Genomic DNA, 21,948 nt, shown 5'->3' with positions numbered 1-21,948 from the left:
AATTCGTTTTTACCCAGGGGCCAGTTTCAAGTGATCCAGGCCTACCAAGGAAATTCGTTTTTACCTAGGGGCCAATTCCAGCTCATCCAGGGCCTGCCAGAGCAAATCGCAATTGATCCAGGAGCCTGTTGCAGGCGGCGATTACTACCAGGGTGTCTATTCCAGTTTGTGATTTGCTTTTGGGCTCTTCCAGGCTGTTCCAAGTGCCTGCGATTGGTTCTAGGGCTGTTCCAGGAGTTCTGGACTTGACCAGGCTATTCCGGGTGAATTGCGACTTGCTTTTTCAGGCTTTTTGTTCTGTGGTGCATATTTACTTGTCTATTTACTGTGTATGATGTATTTAAGTGGATCCTACCACCCTTTACGTTGTTGAGGCTGGTTTCATGAAATCCACTTATGAGTATATTACAAGAAGCAGTCCCAAAGAGAGGGACGGCCATTTACAAGGATGGGAAAATCTATGACAAGAAGGCAGGTGCGCGCTCCTAAAAATAACAAGCAAGATATATTGGTTGTGGAGTTTTGTCCTTGTTTGGTCTGGCTGCAAGTATTCATATTGATTTTTAAAAATCTAAGCTTTTGCCCCTCCAGTCGAAAGAGTGGCCTAGTATTATGTGGCCTGGAAACGCATTACCTTCTCACAATTATTCAGACATTTAAGCTATCCAACGGGCTGGACTATTTCATTTACAGATCAGAATGCATGGGTGATGAACAAGTTATGTCAGAAACTTGATTACCGGAAACTCTCTACATGGCCGTTACATGTGAGCCTTAGGATTGTGCAGCCTTTGTCATGGCTTATATTCAGTTTCATTTGCCCTATTGATGTTACTTGAAGGCTTACATTTCAAAAGCAATGCAATTGTTTTGGAAATCCAAACATGATAAGAAGGCAGTCAGGCTCCGACATGAATACCTTTGTATACAAAAAATGCAGGAAGGTTTGAATATCTTAAAGATAAATATTCATATACTTGCTAGAAAAGGAATGATGTTTGCTGATTTTTTGCAGGGTACACAGCCTTAATGTGTCATGCTTCGGAGCCTTATGGATATATGCATACTCCTACATTTGATCACTGGGTGGTTGATCAATGGACTGCATTACTGGGTGCTTTCATGGCCATATTAAGGGTTGTCCTTTTGCTTCTAGATTGATTGCTAATTGGAAAGAGGTTTTCTCCCGCCTTAAATGGCAGAAGACAAGACTGTAATGGTGATTCTATGAGATTGCAAAGACTCCATTGGTTGAAACGGTGTACAGAACCACTGGCTGTCATACAGCCCCAAAAAGCCTACTTTCTCAGTACTTTTGGCATCATCAAAGTGCAACATGTGGTTGATAATGCTGGATACGGCTTGTCATATCCTCGAGCTGTAGTAAAATACAAGCTGGGTATGCATAACAGCCCTTCATGGCATGACCTTTATAACTATAACTTACTTCGGCCTTTTCTACCATTCCCACTTGTACAAGAAGGGAACAAGCTGGACGATTGGGTTACTTGTAGTACCAAGGAAGATGAACGTGATTTACCCCTTCCTTCACATCAGGTGCATCATCATGCTAAAGAGTGTGGCATATGGATAAGCCTCTTATTTGGTGGCTACATCAGCTCTCCATTGTTTGGAAAAATGTCACCATTTGGTACTTCTCTCAAGAATAAGGTATAATCTTTATTAGAATTGACTTCGGTCAAAGAATGTTGACTTTGGTTAACTATGAATAAGTTTTATTGTTTTACTTTTGCTTTGCATTGGTAAAAGAGAAATGTGGGGACGCCCACGAGGAACTAGGATTAGTCCAAGAACTAGGAATGCATGCATTTCACTAAGCTTTACTGGGTTAAAGTGTTGGAGTTTGTGTAGGACTTGGAAAAGAGCTAAAAGGCTCAAAAAGCTGGAGCAAGTGGCAAAAACTGGGTCCCACAAGGCAAAAAGCACCCGGGAGATGGCGCCATTAAAAAAGGATGTAGAGAAGGGGGTAGGCACAGATTTGGAGAAAGGGGGATAGAGGAGCAAAAGGGGGAGAGAGAGAGGGGAAGAGGGAGAGGAAGGGTAGGAGAGAGAGAATGAGGTAGGAAGAGAGGGAGAGATTGAGAGGGAGTAGGGAAGAGAGAGAGAGAGAGTGAGTGAGTGAGCATAGGCAAAAAGGAGGAAGGGAGAGTAGATAGGATTAGATGTCACATCAAAAAGTACATAGTAGTGGGTGGATGGAGACTTATAGAGTCTCTCCACATTTTCCACCTAAAGGGCTTCTAACTTGGCCTCTTTTTCCCCTTCATTACAGCCATCCCTTCCCATAGAATTTTGCCCTCAAAATTTCATATGCGGGCTATTAAATCAGTGCAGCAAACAGCAAATAATAATCAGCCCGGTAGGAGATAGGGATTGTCCTGGACAATGCTCTCTGCTGCCATGAGTTCTCATCCTTAGGGAGTCCCTGCCACTTGATAAGATATTCGGTGTAGACTTTGTTTCGGAGTACGTGATCCCTGAAACCCATGATGCGCTCCGGAACATAGAGTATGTGGCCCTCCTCATCCATAGGTGGTAGCTCAGGAAGGACTTGGACATGCTGTTCGACATGTGGCTTCAGCAAGGACACATGGAAAACATTATGAATCTTGGAGATCCTGGGTAGATCCAACTCATACGCCACCTCGCCAACTTTGCAGATGATCCTGTAGGGACCGTAATACCTGTGAGCAAGCTTCGTGTTGGTGTTACCCTTCAGCGAGGCATAATGGTTCTTATGGAGGCGTAAGTGCACATATACACATGATAATCTACTTCCTTGGCATCCAATTTCCTGCTTTCAAAAGCAATTACCCCGTGTTCCTGACTTAGCACAGCCCCTAATCCTTTGCCACTGGCATCTACCTCCACAATGAAAGTACATGAAAAATCAGGGGCATACCAACACAGGAGCATGAGTGAGGGCGAATTTCAGGTCTTCAAAGCTGCGATGTGCATTTGTAGACCACATAAAAGCATCTTTCTTCAAAAGGTCTGTCAGAGGGGCTGCCCGCTTGGCAAACTTGCAAATAAAGCGCCTGTAGAAGGAAGGAAGACCTAGAAATCCCCTCAACTGAGTAGGGTTGCATGGCTACGGCCAATCCACAATGCATTTCACCTTTGCAGGATCCACTCGAATGCCATCCTTGCTCACAATGTGACCAAGATACTCAACCTCTTGTGCCATAAAAGTGCATTTGCTGGCTTTAGCATAAAGCTGATGCAACCTCAAAATTTCCAACACTTGCTTGACATGTCTGATCTGCTCATGCTTATCCTTGCTGTAAATGAGGATGCCATCAAAAAATACCAGCACATATTTGAAAAGGAGAGGCTGTAAAATCTTGTTCAGGCATAACCCCATATATCTCTATGCATCAAATCAAGAATACCCCTTTCTGGAGAGGTGTTTCTGCCAAAATTGGTTCTCTTTTGCTTACCGAAGCAACATACTTTGTAAACTTTTCCAAGACACTGAAGTTTTAGAATTCAAATTTCCGTATTCAGATTTCTTAACATCAAGCTTTTGAAATTGACATGTCTATATCTCTCAAGCCATACTATAGAAAGTGGCATCGGTTTTGCTGTTGAGTTGGCATGGCATGCAAATCTGGGATTGAAGCTAGCATTTTGAACAAGTGTCCTTCCTTGTCTGTCTTGTGCTCATCCCCAGCTTTCATCCTAATCTGATGATAGCCGGACCTCAAATCAATCTTAGTTGGAAACTTGTTCTTGATGGTGACCTTATTCAAGTCTCTGTAGTCAATGCACATACGGTAAGAACCATCCTTCTTCTTCACCAGGAGCACAGGGGATGCAAAAGGAGAAGTGCTATGAGTGATGAAACTCTTCTGAAGTAAGTCCCTCACTTGAGTTGCTACTTCCTCCCGTTCTACCTTAGAGAGTCGGTATGGGGCCTTATTGATTGGCTTACTGCCAGGTTCCAGGACTATGGCATGATCTACATCTCTTCTCGGAGGCAACTGTGATGGCAAATCAGCAAACACATCTGCAAACTCTGAGAGCAATCTCTGCCACCCTCTTTAGTTACTAACACATTTAATGCATATATGGCGCTGCCTCTCTTGAGCTCTCTGGCCAACTACCTTGCTGAAATGACCTGCAATTTAGGAGCTGCAATACCATGCAATGTAATTGATCCATCCCTATGGACAAAGCTGAGTGGGAAGGCATTGAAATCCATGTTGATTTTGCCCAGTGATTGCAACCAATCACAGCCCAAGACAACATCTATTGGGCCCATGTCAAGTGCCAAGAGATCCCCTGCAAATGTATAGTCATCAGAGAACTTAATCCTTGCATCTTGGCAACAAGATCTACTGATCATATGCTGTCCATTGGCCACTTCTACCCTCAGCCTATGGTCTATCTCAGTAGCAATCAGTCCAACCCTCTGTAAGGTCTTGCAATTAACAAAACTGTGGGTGCTACTGCTGTCCACCAACACATGCACAATCCTGCCATTAATCATCCCTGTTAATCTGATAGTATCAGCACTTTTGGCACCCATCAGGGCATGCATGGAAATAGTATAAAGTGTTGGCTGGGCATCCCAATAAACCTCATCCTCGTTCACAGGAGCATTACCACCTGCATCTTCACGTGCATAAAAAGGTATCGCATCGTGATGCTCCACATAAAAGAGTGTTCGCCTATGGCCTCTCATGCCACCAGTGGGCAGAAGCTCATACGAATGCGAAGCATGAGTGTCATGCGCAATAGCACCACCAGGATCAAAAGGAAAGTCAGTGCCCTTCGTGGCTCCAGTGTCAAGAGCTTCATCTGCATCATGTGTATTTGCCATCTCATCCTTAGACGTATCCAAAGAACCTAGGGCATCAAACAAATCCTCGTCATCTGAGAGGTCAATGCTCATGCTGAGCTTGGCAGTACCACTGTTGCGCATCTTGCACACATTCCTGTGCTCAGGAGTCCATTTCTCGCCACATTTAAAACATAAGTTGGCTTTCTTTCTACTGTCCATTATTGCACGTGTATACTGTTTTATCTCAGCCTGCTCATTTCCAGCCGTAGGCTTGCCTCCGAGCTTGGCATCAGGATACCTGTAAGGCCTAGCATACGGCATCTTACTACGCGGGACAGTAGGAAAGCGACGAAATGGTGCTGCTGCAGATTTCTTGTCAATCCACTCAACAAACTTAGGCTTCGACTCGGTGTCATACCCCATAGCATGCAAGCTGCCCATGGCATTTCTGTGCTTGCCAGCATATTTAGGCTCGAATACTTCTGCAAGCTGAGCTGCCCTCTCAATTGTTTGAGGGTTATGTGCCTTCACATTTGCACTGAGAGAAGAACTTAACCCATGGATGAAACGCAGCAGCTTTCCTATACGTCCTGGACAAACACGGAAAGCCTCCAGAAACGTTGCAAGTACTCTTGGACCGTACTGGTCTGTGTCAAGGCATAAAATTCAGCCAAGTATTGATCCAATACAAGTGGAGATACAAATGTAGTGACCATCAATTCTTTCAAACCCCTCCAAGAGGTTGGTTTCTGAGGAGAATCCCTCATGTATCGCCACCATGTGCCCAACCAAATGCATCTCTCCAGAATGATGGCAGACCAAAGGGCTCAGAAGAGGACTGACCTCTCTCCCAGGGGTGTGGGCTGCCATATAAACCCAAGCCAACTCCAGGCATACTCGCTGGTGCAATGAAAGAAGCACTAGCCGGATGCACACCAACGGGTCAGCCCAAAAGAGACGGTTCAGCCTGCATAGATGCAAAAAGCAAAGAGCCAAAAGATGGCCTGACATCCTGCAAGAAGGTGCTCTGTGGCACAGAAAATGCATCATCTATGTCCAGAGAATCCCCAAGCTGGGGTACATGCAATGGTCCAAAAGACTGATGCTCATCGGCATGACGGGCATCTACCATAAAACCCCTGCGTGGGGCAGACAAAACATCCTGACTATCTGAATGGTCCCCTTGCTGGGGTGCAGGTTGCTTACCCTTATCCTGCATAGCAATGGCAGATGTGATCTGCTGACCAATCTACTGTCCCATCTGGACAAGAGCCGTATCCTGCATAGCCATGGCTATGGTAAGCTACTGGTTGAACTCCTGTCCTATCTGGCGGAAAGCACCCTGGAGCATAGAGGAAAGGGCATCCAGAAACTGCGTTTGCGCTTCCTGAACTTCTCGGAATGCAAGAGAGAGAGGCTGAGTAGAAGGAACCTCTACACCACCCGTGGATGCAACCGCTGTGGCAAGCACTTGCTCATACTGAGCAGCCTCATCAGTGTCATGCGATACATCCCGAGGGACACGCCTCGGTGCCATGGTGACTAGCCCTAAAGAGAGAAGCTCGAATATAGGCAAGGAGAAATGGATAACAAAATCATGCTTAATTGGCACCTGAGATAATGTGTGGAAACACGAAAATGTCGATGGAGAGGCTCGGAAGAAGAGTCGTCAAAGAAGCTTTGAAAACGGGGTCCAAATGAGCCCAAATAGGGTTGTAAAAAGCCCCGAGGCTAAAATTCTGAGGGGTTTTTTTTTTTTGGATGAAAGGGATCCTAAGTCACCTAGGACTACTCTAACTTGGGACCTTAAGGACTATTAAGACAGTGTCTTAGACCAATCTAACCCAACGTTTAACCTTAGTTAGTACTAACCTAACCTAGAGCCAAACTAACTAAACCTAACTGACTAAACCTAACCTAACCCAATCTACTAACCTAACTCAATCCACTAACTAAACCTAACCAAACTAGCCAGACCTAACCTAACCCAACTAACCCTGACTATTGATCCTTAGGAAAGAAGAAGGGCTAAGGTTTTTTTTTGCAAGGTAAATGGTGACGGCACGGTGCAACAACGGCAACAGTGACAGGGCGGGGTGGGGTGTGGCGGCCATGGCGTGGCTGGCTAAGGGAAGCAAGGACGGCGGGGAAACTGGAGCAGCGATGGTATCCGGGGTAGCTGGAGCAGCAACGACGGGATGGCCGTCGTTGGCGGAAAGCTTAGCTTTTGTAAAAAGTAGCTTTAGAAAAGAAGGTCTAGCTTTTAGCTAGGGCAAGTCTATAAAAGGAGTCTCAGAGCTCCTAGATTCATTCAAGATTGTACTGAGCTTCATGCTCTTCTCAAAGCCAGTTGTACAAAGTTTATTTCTATTGCAATAAAGACCTTGGGGCGCCGGGGGGGGGGGGGTTCCAGCCCTTATTTCTGGGCCCTAGTGCTGTGTATTGTCTTCTTCTCTCTCTTCCAGCACTCTTTTTCTTGCTGTGAATCACTTCCTCCACTCTTGCACACTTCCCAAGGTGTTGTACTGCTGATTCCAGCGCCATATTTACGAGTTCTTGGCATGCGGAACCTGTTTTTGAGGGCGAGATCCTGCTGCGAACTGTTTTCCAGCCACCTAGGGCCACTATACCTACTGCGATTTGGATTTCCTGCCCTCCACTGAGCCCTGGGTTTGCTGTGAACTGCTCTGGGAGGCGTTTTCTCTGCTGCGATCTGCCCCAAAGCCTTGAAGTTGCTAAGATTTGATTCCAAAAGGGTGTTTAGGATTTGTCGGATCTATTTTCAAAAAGCAAGTTGCCCTTAAGCAAAATGTGTTTTTATGGTGATTTGTACTTGGTATATATTAACTGTCGGCAGATTTCTTGCAAGACGAAACCTAGCCTCTGCTATTTGCTCATCTTGTGGTTTCCCACTTGAGACTGTGCCCCATCTGCTATGGCAATGCCCCACTACTCAACTGTCGGCTGATCTCCAAGGTCGGTTTTCCGAGTAGAAGATTTGGTAGTGTTTTATGGCTGTTTGGAAAGTTGCAAGCCAATGTGGGCCAAATCGAACACCTTTTCATTGGATCACATTCTGGGCTCTCTAGAACATTTGACTGCATCGGATTCATGCTCTTTTTGAAGATGGACATTTCCATACTTTCTCTTACCTTAGGTGTTCTTTGCAGTCTCTACATGATTGCTTGCAATACGGTGATATTGATCAGGCGTCCTTTATGTGTTTGTGCACTATTTTCGACTTCCATACTCCAGATCCCTTAAGGGTTTCTCCTACTGTAACACTGGATTTTCATAATACAAATAGTGGCTTTACTAAAAAAGTGTGTGTGTGTGTAGACAGAGAGAAACTTCTACTGACAGCTAAAAGCAGTGAAAGAAATATTCTAGCTGGGCTGGAGGAAGATCTCCAAGGGCATACACATCCTGAAGGGCTCAATGCAGGGAGGATCTGAAAAACTATACAGATCCACAGAGGAAAACCCTCTCTCTCTCTCTCTCTCTCTCTCTCTCTCTCTCTCTCTCTCTCTCTCACACACACACACAAACAAACATGCAGAGATATATGTATACATATATACATAACTATGTATATGTATGTGTCTGCGAGAACGCAAACATGCATGCGCATGTGTTGTGTGTATGTGTGTGCGCGTGCGTGCACATACATACATAACAAAAATATTTCAAATCAAATAAGACCAAAAATCTCACCTTGATAAGGAAATAGTCATCACACCACTTCTTGAATTTTGGATGGAACTCAGGATCAAACTTGTCACAAGCTTCCTTTTGAACCTGAAATAACGAAAAGCCACAAAACACATTATTGCACAAAAGAAGCACACAAGATCAAGCTGTTCTTTGTACTACCCCTGCCACTGAGCTTTCAGAGAGGCCATGCATGATAAAGCTGCCTCGCATGTAAACAAGGATAATGTACTAAGCCATAGAACTTTAGCTTATGGTTCGAAGAGTTTATAAACTGAAGCACAGCTAGAACCATGTAGATCAGATAAGAAACGACTGCCAGCAGCAATGAGCTAGATACATCAATTCATTTCAGAAATGAACAATAAACCTGTAGTTACAAGACTGATATCCTCTCAAGAACACTGTAGAGAGGCAGCTGACAGCAACAATGAGCTAGAGACATTCAATAAGATAAATTCCTATAGTTACACGTATCAATCATGAACACCTGCATAAGTACCTATGCTAAGCAAACAGACTTTCTAAAGACACAATCAAAATTTAAAAGACATGATTCCTGTCATGTTGGAATCTTAGGAATAAGCCAACCAGTCATCAATCAACTTTCTTCGTCTCAAAGAAAAATTCATATATGGCTCATGCCTCTACAAAAACATATAGGCAACAGGCCGTAAAGCTGTTAAAACTGACAGAAGGCTGACGCCATGTATCAAAGTCTAATCTTGGAAATTGCAACATATAGCACCCTGTGCAGTAAATAACCAATTGAAATCGGATCATACTCTTTGATTGCCAGGGCTATGACTAAATAGAGCACTATTTACAAAGAAGAGAATGTTCCTAGCAGGCTAGCAAGCATCTGTAAAACATAGAGCTGGCAACCACAGAATCCTTCCAACTTTCTTTTTCGTCTACTTAGATTTAGCTATGCAAAAATCCAATGTGTTTGCTGTTCTTTTACGTACTGTTAACCAGTAACTGAAAGACGAAGTTGACACAATCAATCTGGCAACTGCAGTACCTTAAATTGAAGAGCAAGGAATAATTGTTATTAAACTGTGGATTTGAGTGCATTCATCTTCCTCAAGCTCATGCCAGCCAGAGGTCCAACATGAAGATGGCTATGATAGAGAGAGAAAAATACAGCACCAAGAGCCTAGAGAGTCCGCAACCTTGTGAAAATGTGTGGCATCTTCTTCAAACAAATATGAAGGAGTTAAATCTGTCCCGCCCCCAAACCACCAAGCCCTTGGAGCTCCATCCACACCTGCAAGAACCAACGCATAGACAAGAAAGGGACCAATATAAATCTCTCAATCTCTCTCAAATGACCAACACAAGCCACATGTCCTTGTTAGGTCTAGATCGTTAAGAAACACTCAAAAGAACGACCCTGTTTTGAAGGAGATAGCGCTCAATTGGATTTCCAAAGGTTGTAAATGCTAGAATGAGGAATATGAAGGTTTCACTTTTGGAAGGGCCAATGGCAAACCCTCTCAACAATACACATTATGATGATAAGTGGCACTAGATGCTATGTCAGCCCTACGATGTGCAAATACAATAAGCATACTATATGAAAGGTCTCTAAAGAGCTATCAACAATCGATTCAGAAATATGATGACATCTGAAAATATCAGAAAGTGTGTTATCCTAGTATGAAATACATGACATGTAGTCAGTATCCTCCTTCGAATCCCCATAAAATCACTGACAACTGTCGCATCTGTGTCTAGAATCCCTTCCCCCTGGACGCTTGTCAGAACGTTAATTGCATTCTCCCTGGGTGGAAGAACCATCCTATAACCTCCTTCTCGGAAAAGATGCTCTAGCACCAATACGCTTAGTGCAGTCATATATCTAGGTTAATCCAGAAACATGCCTTTACTCAACCCAAAACAATTAGTGCAGTTCTAAACTCAAACCAGTCACCCACAAGATTAAAACCCACCTACTCTGGCGGGACTAGCTACTATCCATCCCCAACGACTTCACAGCACCCATTAACGGTGCACTCAGTGCAGGCACTATGAACCGGATTATTTGCAAATGCAATACAACATTGGTTGTTTCAAAGAATCCTGGTGGAGGCATCCTGCTGACATCTCACGTTGCAAATATAGGGTATATTGGAAAATATTTTCAAGCTAGAACTCATTCAGAAGATTACACTCGAGACTTTTAGATTCTACTCGGGATCTGCACACATACATAGAAACATACTATGCTCATATCAAAAATAGACAGCACTATATAGCAACCAATAACTGAATAAGAATGTCCAAACAGAAGACCCAAAAGGGGCACTCACAAACCACACTATGTGGACAGCAGGGTGCTGCCCATTAGTGTTGGAACTAAGGCCACAAACTGGTTGCACACCTCCCAATGAGGCCTTTGGTGGGTATGGGAGGAACCCCAAACCTTCCATCAGCTTCCCTCCTCTCTGCTAGGGTCTGCTCCACCCCTGCTGCTGCTGTAATCTAACACCTTCTCTACTGCCTTGGCAGAATTCTGAGGGCTGGATGTGCTGGCTGTATGCTGCTGCCTTTCTCTGCCTTCTCTAGTGCCTTCGTGTAATTCGGGAGTCCAGATCTGCAGCAGGGCCAGAACGCCCCGCAGACTGGCCCACCTAGTCTGTAACAGGCCAACTTGTCTGTGGACTGGCCAACCAGGGCAGGCTTTGGGGACCTATAAAAACTTCAGACCTGCTCCATTCCTGACCATGAACAGAGCCTTCTGCCTATTTCTGTGCAGGCCTATGCAGTCTTATCTGCCTCTCCAAAGGTGCCATATACCGACCATAATCCTGCCCCTTGACAAAGCCATGTGTGGCCCAAGGGATGGCAAGCACCATGGCTGTTCAGTGTGGGACAGGTCTGCCCTAAAGGGTGGACCTTTATTTGATACAAGGACAATGGTGTGCTGCCCATGTGGCAGCTTGTGTGTGCGCATCAGGGGGGTGGACCATAGAATAGTAATAGGCACGGGGCTGTCACATGGGCAGCAGAGAGAGAAAGAGAGAGAGGGCAAGTACCTGGCAGAGGAGATCCAACAAGGAGGGCAGATCTGGCAAACGAGCACCCAGATGCTGTCCATACATCGACAAGACAGAAATGCACACGTCAGCAAGCTTTGGAGGACCCTAGGGGCTTGGAAATGAGGCTGATTATGGGCAGGCCTGCCTGAGCCAGTGGCAGCCAGCCACGTGGCCAGGCAGGGCCAGCAAAAGGTCTGCAAGTGAGCCTCGAGAGGGGGATTTATATGCTAGGAAGGCTGAATCGGCTGGTTGATTTCGCTACAGGGCCTGTCCAGACGGTTTTTTGGTAGGGGCAAACAGCCCTATAAAAGGGGCCATTTGGAGCCCCATTTCTCATCACTTGGAGCAGCCCTCAGGACAGCAGATAGGAGCAGCAGTCAGGCAACCTTGGGCCAATACTTAGGAGGTAAAGGTAACCTAGAAGAAGCTGCTAGAGTGGCAGCCCACCTAGGCTGGCTTTCCACACAGCAAGGTGGAAGGGATCCTTTGGACAGAGAGTCTACATAAGCTCAGTGGAGCACCCGGGCTAATTGGCTGGTTGAGTTGGCTACAGGGCCTGTTCCAGTTGGTCTTTTGGTCGGGGCAAACAGCCCTGGGAGCAGCAGTCAGGCAACCTTGGGCCTATACTCAGGAGGTGAAGGTAACCCAGAAGAAGCTGTTCCGCGCACAGCAAGGTGGAAAAGATCCTTTGGACAGAGAGTCTACATAAGCTCAGTGGAGCACCTGGGCTCAAAGATCTAAAGATGCCAGGCACATAGTAGGAGAACATTTGGTATTGTATTGTGTCCAGTTTGTGGATGGACGGAAATATATAAGTGTTGCCTCTATATTTGGTCTTGATGCACAGTCTATCTGCTAGCCTGCACACACATGAATGGTTGTAAAGTACACACATATTGATGAAGCTTGATTCCATAGTGAAACACTACCGCGTGTAATTCCTGGGCCCATCTATCAGTCTTCCGCTGCATGATACCCTCTGTAGGGATTTCATTTTCTAACACCTCCAACCTACAACTCTTGCTGATCTCTGACAGCCTTGAAATGCTCACTTACGATATCTCCTTCCTCCATCTTCATTGTAAACAACTGATTCTAGAGTGTAAGGATCTGGCTAGTGTTGTTTGCCTCGTAATAGTCATTCGATATGGTCCAGGCCTCCTTTGAAGTATCCGCCAACTGAATGTGCAAAATCACTGCATCTAATGTCATGGCAATCATTAGAGATAACGCCTCCGTGTCCACCTGTTTTGAGTCAACTAGTTTCGCTACCGGCAGCATCCACCTGATCCGGGTTTCATTTCTTCGCATGTGGCGACCTTCCAAATCTTTCTAGCCACCATGTGACTCCCTATCTTCACCTTCTCTATCAGGTAGTTGCTCCACTAAAGCTTACCATTGTTCCCAAAGTTAGCTATGGGGATCCGTGAAGACATTGGATTCCTAAAAGAAACAAGAAAGTAAACTGGCAGATGGTAAACTTTGCTAGCCTTTTTCTTTCTTCAAGAACACCCTCCGAGTTGACCTTCTGATCCACCCGTGTGTCGATCTGTCAGTCCTTGGCACTCAATCATCTTTCTCGGCTCTTATCTCATACCATGTTGGAAAATAGCTGAACAAGTAATTCCAGCTGAAGTCCTAGCTTCTGGTAGCTTGTTCAGAATACACAGCGGAAAATTGGATTGTCCACGAGATCATACATAAGTGCACACATACACTTGTTGCTCAGGCAAGAGATGCAACATGCTCCAAGCATGATGCAATAGCCTGATGTGGATGTGGATATCACTGCCAGCTTGATTCACATAAACCCACTAAGTGTCATAGATGCCCTGTACTCTCAAGGAATAGTATTGCACGCCGCCCTTGATGCTCCTCATTCCAACTTATTACTAATTCAACCCCAACTAATGTGGACTGCACCACTCAATATACCCGATCTGGGATCCTCCTAAAGACACCCCAACGGGTATACTAAAGAAGCGCTTCTGCAGCATACCCAGTTTCTATTGATGATGGAATGCACCCTTGATGGGAGCACATCGTTCAGTTCACTGTCTCCTCGTCTAAAATTGCATTATAGTTTATATTCAGTCCCGATCACTCCCCTTCCTTCAGTCCTCTAGCCTAGCGCTAGCCTTTGAGAGAATGCTGGACAATGAAGGTGGGATAAGAAAAGAAAAAGGAGGATCAAAGGAACTAGAGGGGGAGGAGAGAGAGGCTCTTTACAAGAAGAAACATGAAAAGAGCGCCAAGACAAGCAATCCTTATGCCCTTCTCGATACCCAAAGCAATAGCTGCCCTTTGGATGCAAGGAATCATACCTTCAGGTGCATCGGTTTCGAAATAACGATAATTAAAATGCACGGTGGGAGCAAAAGGGTTCTTTGGATGCATGACCTGCAAACAAAAACATAAACAGACACATGCTAGCTTTGTCAATCCGGGCCCAAAGACTTGACAGGAAACAAACAGAGTTTTTGAAGATTAAATTGCACAATAAAGAGGGGAGACATAAGTTCACGTACAATGGAAATGCCGATCACGTAAAAAAGAAGACGACGGCGTTGAACTTAACGGCAAGGGTTACTTGCAGAGTCCAATGCAAATGAAAAAATACTAGTGGGCATTAAGACGCTCAGCATCCAAATGGCTTGTTGCATTCCACGGTATAAGAGCTCACAAAATAGTAATGGCTAAACTATTAGAACAATTCCCAAACAGGTGTAGACTCGTTCATATGGGAAACTAGAAAGAGAAATTGCAGCAAGTTCCTACCGAACTGATTCCAGCTGCAAAAAAAGGTATGCGCCCAGCCTTATTAACCGGTGGTCCATGTGCCTGACCATTACCCGTGGCTGCTCTGTAAGCCTCAGGAGGCATTGTTCCATACACCACGGAAACGTTTACTCCAGCTTTCTCCCAAACGTTACCATCCTGTAGGACCCTGCTGATGCCTCCACCACCTCCTGGTCTAGTCCATACATCCTCTTTGAATGTACCTCCATCAACAGCCTCTATGGCAGCACAGATCTCATCTTGAGCCTTCCGAATCATTTTCTCAAATTGTGCACGCATGGATGCCAGCCCTGGTGCATCGGAAGCCTGTTGCTCATTCTCTCTGAGAAGAGTGGTGGGTTTTTCTGCCATCATCTGCTCTTTTTCTATTGCCTGAGAAGTCTGTGCTAAAGCCAAGACTGGCAGTCGTGCATTGCCTTTAGAGAGAGACCGCGAGGAGCGCTTTGAAATCGAGGGAAGAGGTAGGCAGCAACGGTAAGAAGCGGGTTTGGTTACGCTGGTGGATTGCAAGGGGGCATTGGAGTTGAGATGTTGGCGAGGGCAGACTACAGTCGTTGCCATGTTGAGCTGCGAAATTGGTGCGTGATGCTAAAGACGATCAACAAGAATTGTGGGAAAAATGTACCTGAACAGCAGATCATCCATCTGCTGCAGCAAAAAATGAAAGTGATGATCACGCGTAATACGATAAGCTTCAATAATCAAAAAATCCGTACCATCCGCAGCCCACGTGTCATTTCCTCCCTTGCTCGTTTGCGAGGCCTTCAGATTTCGATTGGCTTTGGAGATTCTCCTTGGGCTCCCCCACCCCTCACCGCGGTCGTGAGGGGCCCGCTCCTCTGGACCGGCCGGTGATCGAACACACACCCCCCGCCCATGCACACACCCATTCAACCTTCAAGCCAAGCGCTTGGCCATATTCGCCAAGGCCCGAGACTAGCTTGAAGATAACCCCAACCGTACGATTTCAGACAAATCTGCACACTGTCAATGTCACTCTTCTAGCCCCTAGGAGGTCACCATCACACGAGAAAATGTTTGGCAAAGACAAATTGCTTACATGGCTCGCAGAAGATTGTCCTCTCGTCACTGCCTCTAACAAAAGGCCCTAAACCTTGACTCTCAGGAGACGCCTCCCATGGGCAGTTCCCTCGTGTCTTCTTTGTTACCTTACTAGGGTTCAACCCATCCCTATGGAGTACCCTTCTTTGTGTGCATGCCACCCTAGCAATGCACGTTTCGAGTTTTGCTACCAATTGCTACTTTTTTAGTGGTCCTCCTCTAAGGGCCTATGGAAAGTGGGTGATTTTTTTGCTCACCTAGGCTAATGCCACCCTCTTTTCCTTTGATTTGGTCAAGCCGACCCATGTAAAAAAGTGGTTAATGAATAAGGGTGTATTAAGTGTTAATCGTTTTTAAGATGTAAGTTAAAGCAAAGTGTTTCTTGATTAGCATGCTATATCTTATAAATTTTTTCCTTCTTATTATAGAGATTGATTATTATAATAAAGCTTCTTGATATCAACATCTTTATTTGTCACTAGTAAAAGGCAAAGAGAAAAAAGCATAACAAAGCAAGGCACTACATTGGCAAAACAAAACCCAATGATACATTGATATGGTATTGCAAAATATCATTTGATGTAATGAAAAAAGGCAAACATGCTTAATGAATATGCTCACCAATGTTTTTTTGGGGGTAAAGTGCCGGCTTTTATTTTTAAAAAGGGAAAAGTACAAAACTATGGCTGACTATAAAGGCATATTGCCTGCAACCCATACCATTAAGGCGACATTCCCATGGAAAAACTTAAACCACCCAACCAGGGTTACAACTCATTCATCCAAACACCAATAAAAGAGTCTCTTCTAGTCACTAACCTCCCTAAAGCAATAAAAAAGCACTTAGTTAACCCTAGCAAGGCATTCTTTCGATATCCCAGCCCTACCCCCTACTTAAAACCATGTCGTTATGCAAGCTCCATATAGCCGTTAGCACAGCTACACAAATGTACTGCCAACACGCCGCTAAGGTAGACTTAAGACCATTTGTGTCCCCCAAGATAACTAATTTCCAGTTGGTGTTGAATAGAAAGCAGGCCCATAGGGCCAATTTTCCTAACTACTCCCACAACTTTGCACCAAATTCTTCTTGGAACGACACACGCCCAAATCAGATGCGCGTTCTCAATCCACCTTCCATATAGCAAAAAAAAGGGGTTAAGTTTGGACCACTTCTTCATATAGCAGCAGCCATTTATGCATAATTACCAAGCTAGGAAACTGGCCTTCCCCAATCTGCATCCTTTTCAAATAATGCTTATCATTTGCTTCCACCATTTCTTCGATCTTCACACAGTTTCCATTTGTCATTCAGCTTAGGTATTAGAGATCGATCTATATTAGAGATCGATCTGCCTATATACAGGCCCTGGCTGAAATTCTTATAAGCCCAGTCGACATCAGCACCCCATTTAGCAAAGTCACCTCTCTATCAGATAGTGCAAACTGCTCCCTTAAGGACCAAATAAACCTCAAGCAAGCTCTCCTCCCATCTCATACATGTAGCCACGCCCGAATACCTTTCCTATACACTGACCTTGCAACTTCCATATGCACCCAAGCCAATGCTTTTCCTCATAAAGTAACAGCCCAACTCCACCAAAGACCCTCATGGAGACTAGCGTCCCCTCTCAAACCCAATCCGCCCTTCTAGTGCATCAATGGGCTACAACCTTTCCATGCATCTACCTGTAACCTTAACACGAAGCCAAGAACACAACTTATCATACCACATCATGTCTCTCCATAGGCCAACACCTCTCCGGTTGGGATTCCCAAAAACCACTTACAGCATTCTACCTAGGGAGTGCGACATTCAGACATCTAAGGCAGCCACTTGTATATCAAGGAAATTATTCCTTAGGTTCTTTGCTGAAATCAAAAACCACAACCATCGTCAAAACTTTAACCAGGAGTGCCACTTCAAGGGTTCCATTTACTATGAAACCGACTCTCAGATAGACTGAGGCTGCTTCGAGTTTTCTTTTTAGATGTTTTAAGATACGTAGGAATGCGGAATGTTTTTTGTGAACCATCAACGTATATCATATGAACTGTTTATAGTATAAACCTTTTTTCTCCAAAAAAAAAAATCCTTAGGTCCACATCAGGAACACCCAACCCTCATGTTGCCAGGAACACCCAACCCTCATGTTGCCTTGGGGAACTTTCATTGCATCCCATATAATGCCATTTACATTTATCCCTATTCTCAACCCAAACGAATGTCATCAATAGCTTTTCTATCTCCTGGCAGTGAAATTTCTTAAATGCCAAATGGTAGCCAAGTAAGTTATAGTTGCAGAAAGGACACGTTTTCACAATTAGTACTCTCGCATTCCAACCCAAAAATGCCCCATGCCAAGCTCTCAATTTCTGCCAACTTTTCTCTCAAAACCAATCAAAGCGCTACCTGAAGGTGATTCCAACACCCAAGGGTGCACCTAAATACCTGATCATTGTACCTCTGTCCAACCATTTCATCAGCAGCAAGGCATTCAACCAAGGTCGTCGAACACCCAAATTGTTTCTAATTCCAAAAAACTTGGGCCAACTGCAAACTAAACTTGATGCCACATAGAATTTTTGGAACACTAAATGCAAATTCTGGACATTCTCCTTAGTCTCCTTTGTGATGGCAACCATATCATTTACATACAACTATGGGCAAAACTGAGCACCAAAAGGCAAAGCCACCCCTTGGATACACCTTATAGCAACATCCTTCTTGATCATTTGAATTAGGGGCCCAGTATACAAAGCAAAAAGAAATGGGACCAAAGGGCACCCTTGACAAGCTAACTTGCAAAGAGAAAAGGAGCCCATTGCTCCCCATTTAGTGAGAGGAGAACTAAGGCAATTTTTAAAAGGGCACCAACAATCTTGCAGAACCCCTCACCAAACCCCAACCTCCCTTGACACTACAAGAATGAAATCCCACCTCATCCTATCACAAGCCTAATAAAATCAAATTCCAACATGATTGGGTCAAGGCAGCAACAAAAAGGATACATTTAATATGTGTTCATATGTATCCCTCCACTTAATGAACCCATTCTATTCTCTATTAACTACCTTCTTACAAATGTCTGTGATCATGAACACAAGAGCCTTTTCCATAATTTTATGTGAGGTATTTTGCAAGGAGATTAGTCTCCAATCCCTTACCCTTAATCTATTCTCTCATTTGGGAAATAGTTCCATTAGACATACATGTACGTCATACCGTCAAGCCTATGGGCCTTGTCATTTTCTAACACATCTAGAGCTTCTCAAAGTTCTTTCTCACTTAGCATACTCTCTAACCCAACTCTTTGGTTGGCTATCACTCTAGGCATAATATGCCCCGACACTTCATCCATATTATTGCACCATTCAACAATCACTTCCCCTTGATCACCCTCAATACTAGAGAGCTCCTTTCTAGAACTTTAGGAATGTACCAAACCAAAATATCAATTTCCTGGTTGTAGGCTTTTGCTCTAGAAATCTATTTTTTTGTTTGTATTTGGCAGCTCCTCCTCAACTTCATCATGCACCACTTGAACAACAATCGACTAAGAAGTATGCTGACAACATTCAACCTCCTTCAATCAAATTTCCATAGATGGCACATCCATAGGAGTGCTGCTTCTTAGTCTTGGTTTCCACTTGCACTTTTCCTTTCCTCCCCATCACCTTCCAAGCATCATCATCCTTTGCATCATTATTGTTGCGTCTTCCATCCGTCAAGATATGTCTATCATTCCCTATGAATCTATGTCTAAATGTGTGATCTGCAAACTCCCCCTTACCCTCCTCGACACAGGTCCCCAGAAGCTCCTGCATGCACGTAATTTACAGCACCCATGCCCTTTAAAAAAGGTTGACACACCAACCTCAATCAAGCTTGTATTCATTGGACTCACATCGTATTGCACGCTAGACTCATTATCACACTTCTATCTCTTCACTCCTCCATTAAACCCCAATCCTTAATGGGATCTTTCACACATGCAAGCAGGTACAGACCACTACGGCATAGCTCTCAAAGCTCACCCTGCTCACCAATGTTAAATGGTTCCTTTCCTAACAAGTCCATGATCATTTTGTTAACATATTAAGTGGCAAGATTTTTATGGGCATCCTTTCTCTATGTTCAAAGTAGGAAAATCAACAATTGGTCACGTTCCAATTCATAATAATAAAATGCAAGATCAAGACGACATTCCAATCTTCATACTACCATAGTTATGAAAGGACAATGAATCTAGGCATCAAACTAAATGAATTGAGCATTAAGGGCCAAGACACCTTGCACTTCCATTCTAGTGTAGAATCAAGTAATTCAAACCCATGCATTAAAATGAGTAAAACTTAACATAAAATGAAATGAGTTGAACATCAATAGCCAACACACCTCATATTTGCATTCTAGTCTAGAATGAAGTAGTTTTAAACTCACACACTAACATTCGAGACAAAGTACTTGTATGGTCAATTAATCCATCTACACCTCCGTAGGGCAATGATCTCACCTAGGCCTTTCATGAATCTCAAAAAAGCTTATCTATAATTTGTAGGTGGAACATCCTTCATTATCTCACGCAAGGTAGCTACACTTATTTCTTTAAGAAATTGTAGACATTCACTCTCACAATTAATAGTATTGTCGCCATACCCCTTAGTAGAAGAAATAGGAACTTTCCCACTCTCTTAAGTTGCCATGAAAATGAAAACTCCTCATATTTTTCATGATTGCAAAACTCTAGCTGGCTTGCATTTGTGTCCATAGACTAGAGGGACGTTGACAATAGTGGATTTACAAAACTAAAGCCACCAAGTACTTTCATTGCCATGAAATTATCAATAGTGAGAAGGATTTCAAAAACTATGGTCAGCCTACAATAGCACCAACATTAGATCAATGTGTAGTCATGTATGTAAAGACCTTAACCAAATAACAAACAATCCAAAAATAGCTACTTAAAAAAAACACACAAACTATGGAAAATGATGGAGGACAAAAAGTGGTACAATAAAAAATGTAAAGCATTTCTCTAGAGTAAATGTTCCTGGACAAAAAAGGGAGTGAAAAAAATTCAAACCACTCCCCTAGAGTTCTCACAATCTACTCCATTGACTATATGCGACCCATTGGTACAATTCCTCTTAAAGCAAGAATATGACAAGAAGTGTCCAAGTCCACTTTCTAAGTTAAGCTACAGCATTCTCTCCACAGTTTCTTTAATTAGATTGAGATTTGTTTGCCACATAGCAAATGTGGAAAGTATTAAAAGGATGGCAAATCCTTATCAATCTTATGTCCAAACTTATGCTTGGTGTTTGGTTGTACATAAAAGAATTCAAGGGCTCCTACCAAGCCATTTTAGAAGGATTTATTTCTCACACTAAAGTCATATAATGTAATCTTTTTTTGTCTCTATAGGCAACTCGATATTCAATAGCAAATTTGGCTCAAAAGACGTTCTTCTCCTCAATCATATGCACCAATTACTCAACAATAAATTTCACAATATAAAATGTTATACATGCACCTCCTTATTTCACAATTTGTTTTTCAATGTGCAATCTTAAAAAGATAAGGACATGGAAATTATAAAATTGAATGAGCAAATTTTATGCATTTGACTAGTCGATGATAGGGTTGAATCACAAGTCTATATGAGAAAAAAATGGCATAACTCAAATATGTTGTCTCCCTTTCACAATTAATCTCAACCTTCACTTTCACAAAATTCCATTTCACACCACTAACGTACCTGAAAATCATGCATGCAATAAAGAAGGCATAATCCAAACATGTAGTCTCCCTGTCACAATTAATCTCAACCTTCACTTTAGCCAATTCCATCTCAAACCGTTGGTCTACTTGAAAATCATGAATGAGACAAAGGAGATTCCATGAGCCTTCAATGAATCCATGCCATTAAAATTGCACTTATGTCATACACACACACAAAATTAGTCCACTAAATTTTGTTATCAAGGGATATATAAACAGGTGCTTTCAGATTTACATCAATATGTCCTCTAACATTGCATTTACTTATGATGTATATTTGAGAGTCAAAGAAAATGCTTCAATATTTAAGCTTGCATTTGCTGGGATGTATATTTGAGAGTCAAATAGAATGCTCAATGTTGTCCTTTGATGGGAAAATTTTTTTAGGGCCTTGTGATATAAAGATGAATTTTAAGGAAATTCAATCTTAAGTTCGATCTTAAGTTTAAGTCGATACATTGTAAAATTTTGGTATACTAAGAATTATGTACTTATCTTTCATATGCAGTTTGCTGGGGCTAAAGTTTAGGAATAGCATCATACATTGGGAATGCACACACTAAGAACTTTCTTTCCACCTCAATTTTGACATATGCTATTGTATATGATGTTGATACTATGTGTAGCCTTATGGTTGGCATATTGTTGCATGGTCCAACTTTGCAAGATTTCACATGGGTGCAAGAAGGGATCCCTTCATATAAAGGATGTGTACAGCTTTGGCTTCTTGATTGTTTATT

At 43.4% G+C, this 21,948-nt stretch overlaps 1 protein-coding gene across 1 annotated transcript in view; it reads right to left on the bottom strand.

Annotated features, from left to right (window-relative positions):
• LOC147889062 (oxygen-dependent coproporphyrinogen-III oxidase, chloroplastic-like) overlaps positions 1-15,026 on the bottom strand; it is a 34,201-nt gene extending 19,175 nt beyond the window's left edge. The window contains exons 1-4 of the mRNA XM_087392942.1: positions 14,341-15,026; positions 13,887-13,962; positions 9,694-9,788; positions 8,522-8,605 (exon numbers count right to left, since the gene is read on the bottom strand). Coding sequence (XP_087249068.1) covers positions 8,522-8,605; positions 9,694-9,788; positions 13,887-13,962; positions 14,341-14,922 — 837 coding nt within the window. The 5' untranslated portion in view covers positions 14,923-15,026. The remainder of the gene's footprint in view (positions 1-8,521; positions 8,606-9,693; positions 9,789-13,886; positions 13,963-14,340) is intronic.
• Between the last annotated feature and the right edge of the window lie 6,922 nt (positions 15,027-21,948).

This window comes from Dipteris shenzhenensis, chromosome 21, assembly GCF_047967505.1.
Source record: "Dipteris shenzhenensis isolate YYH24624 ecotype China chromosome 21, Dip_SZ_1.0, whole genome shotgun sequence".
In the NCBI taxonomy this organism is placed as follows: domain Eukaryota; kingdom Viridiplantae; phylum Streptophyta; class Polypodiopsida; order Gleicheniales; family Dipteridaceae; genus Dipteris; species Dipteris shenzhenensis.
The sequence above is the reverse complement of the archived record's forward strand: the minus strand, read 5'-3'. Positions and strand labels throughout refer to the sequence as shown.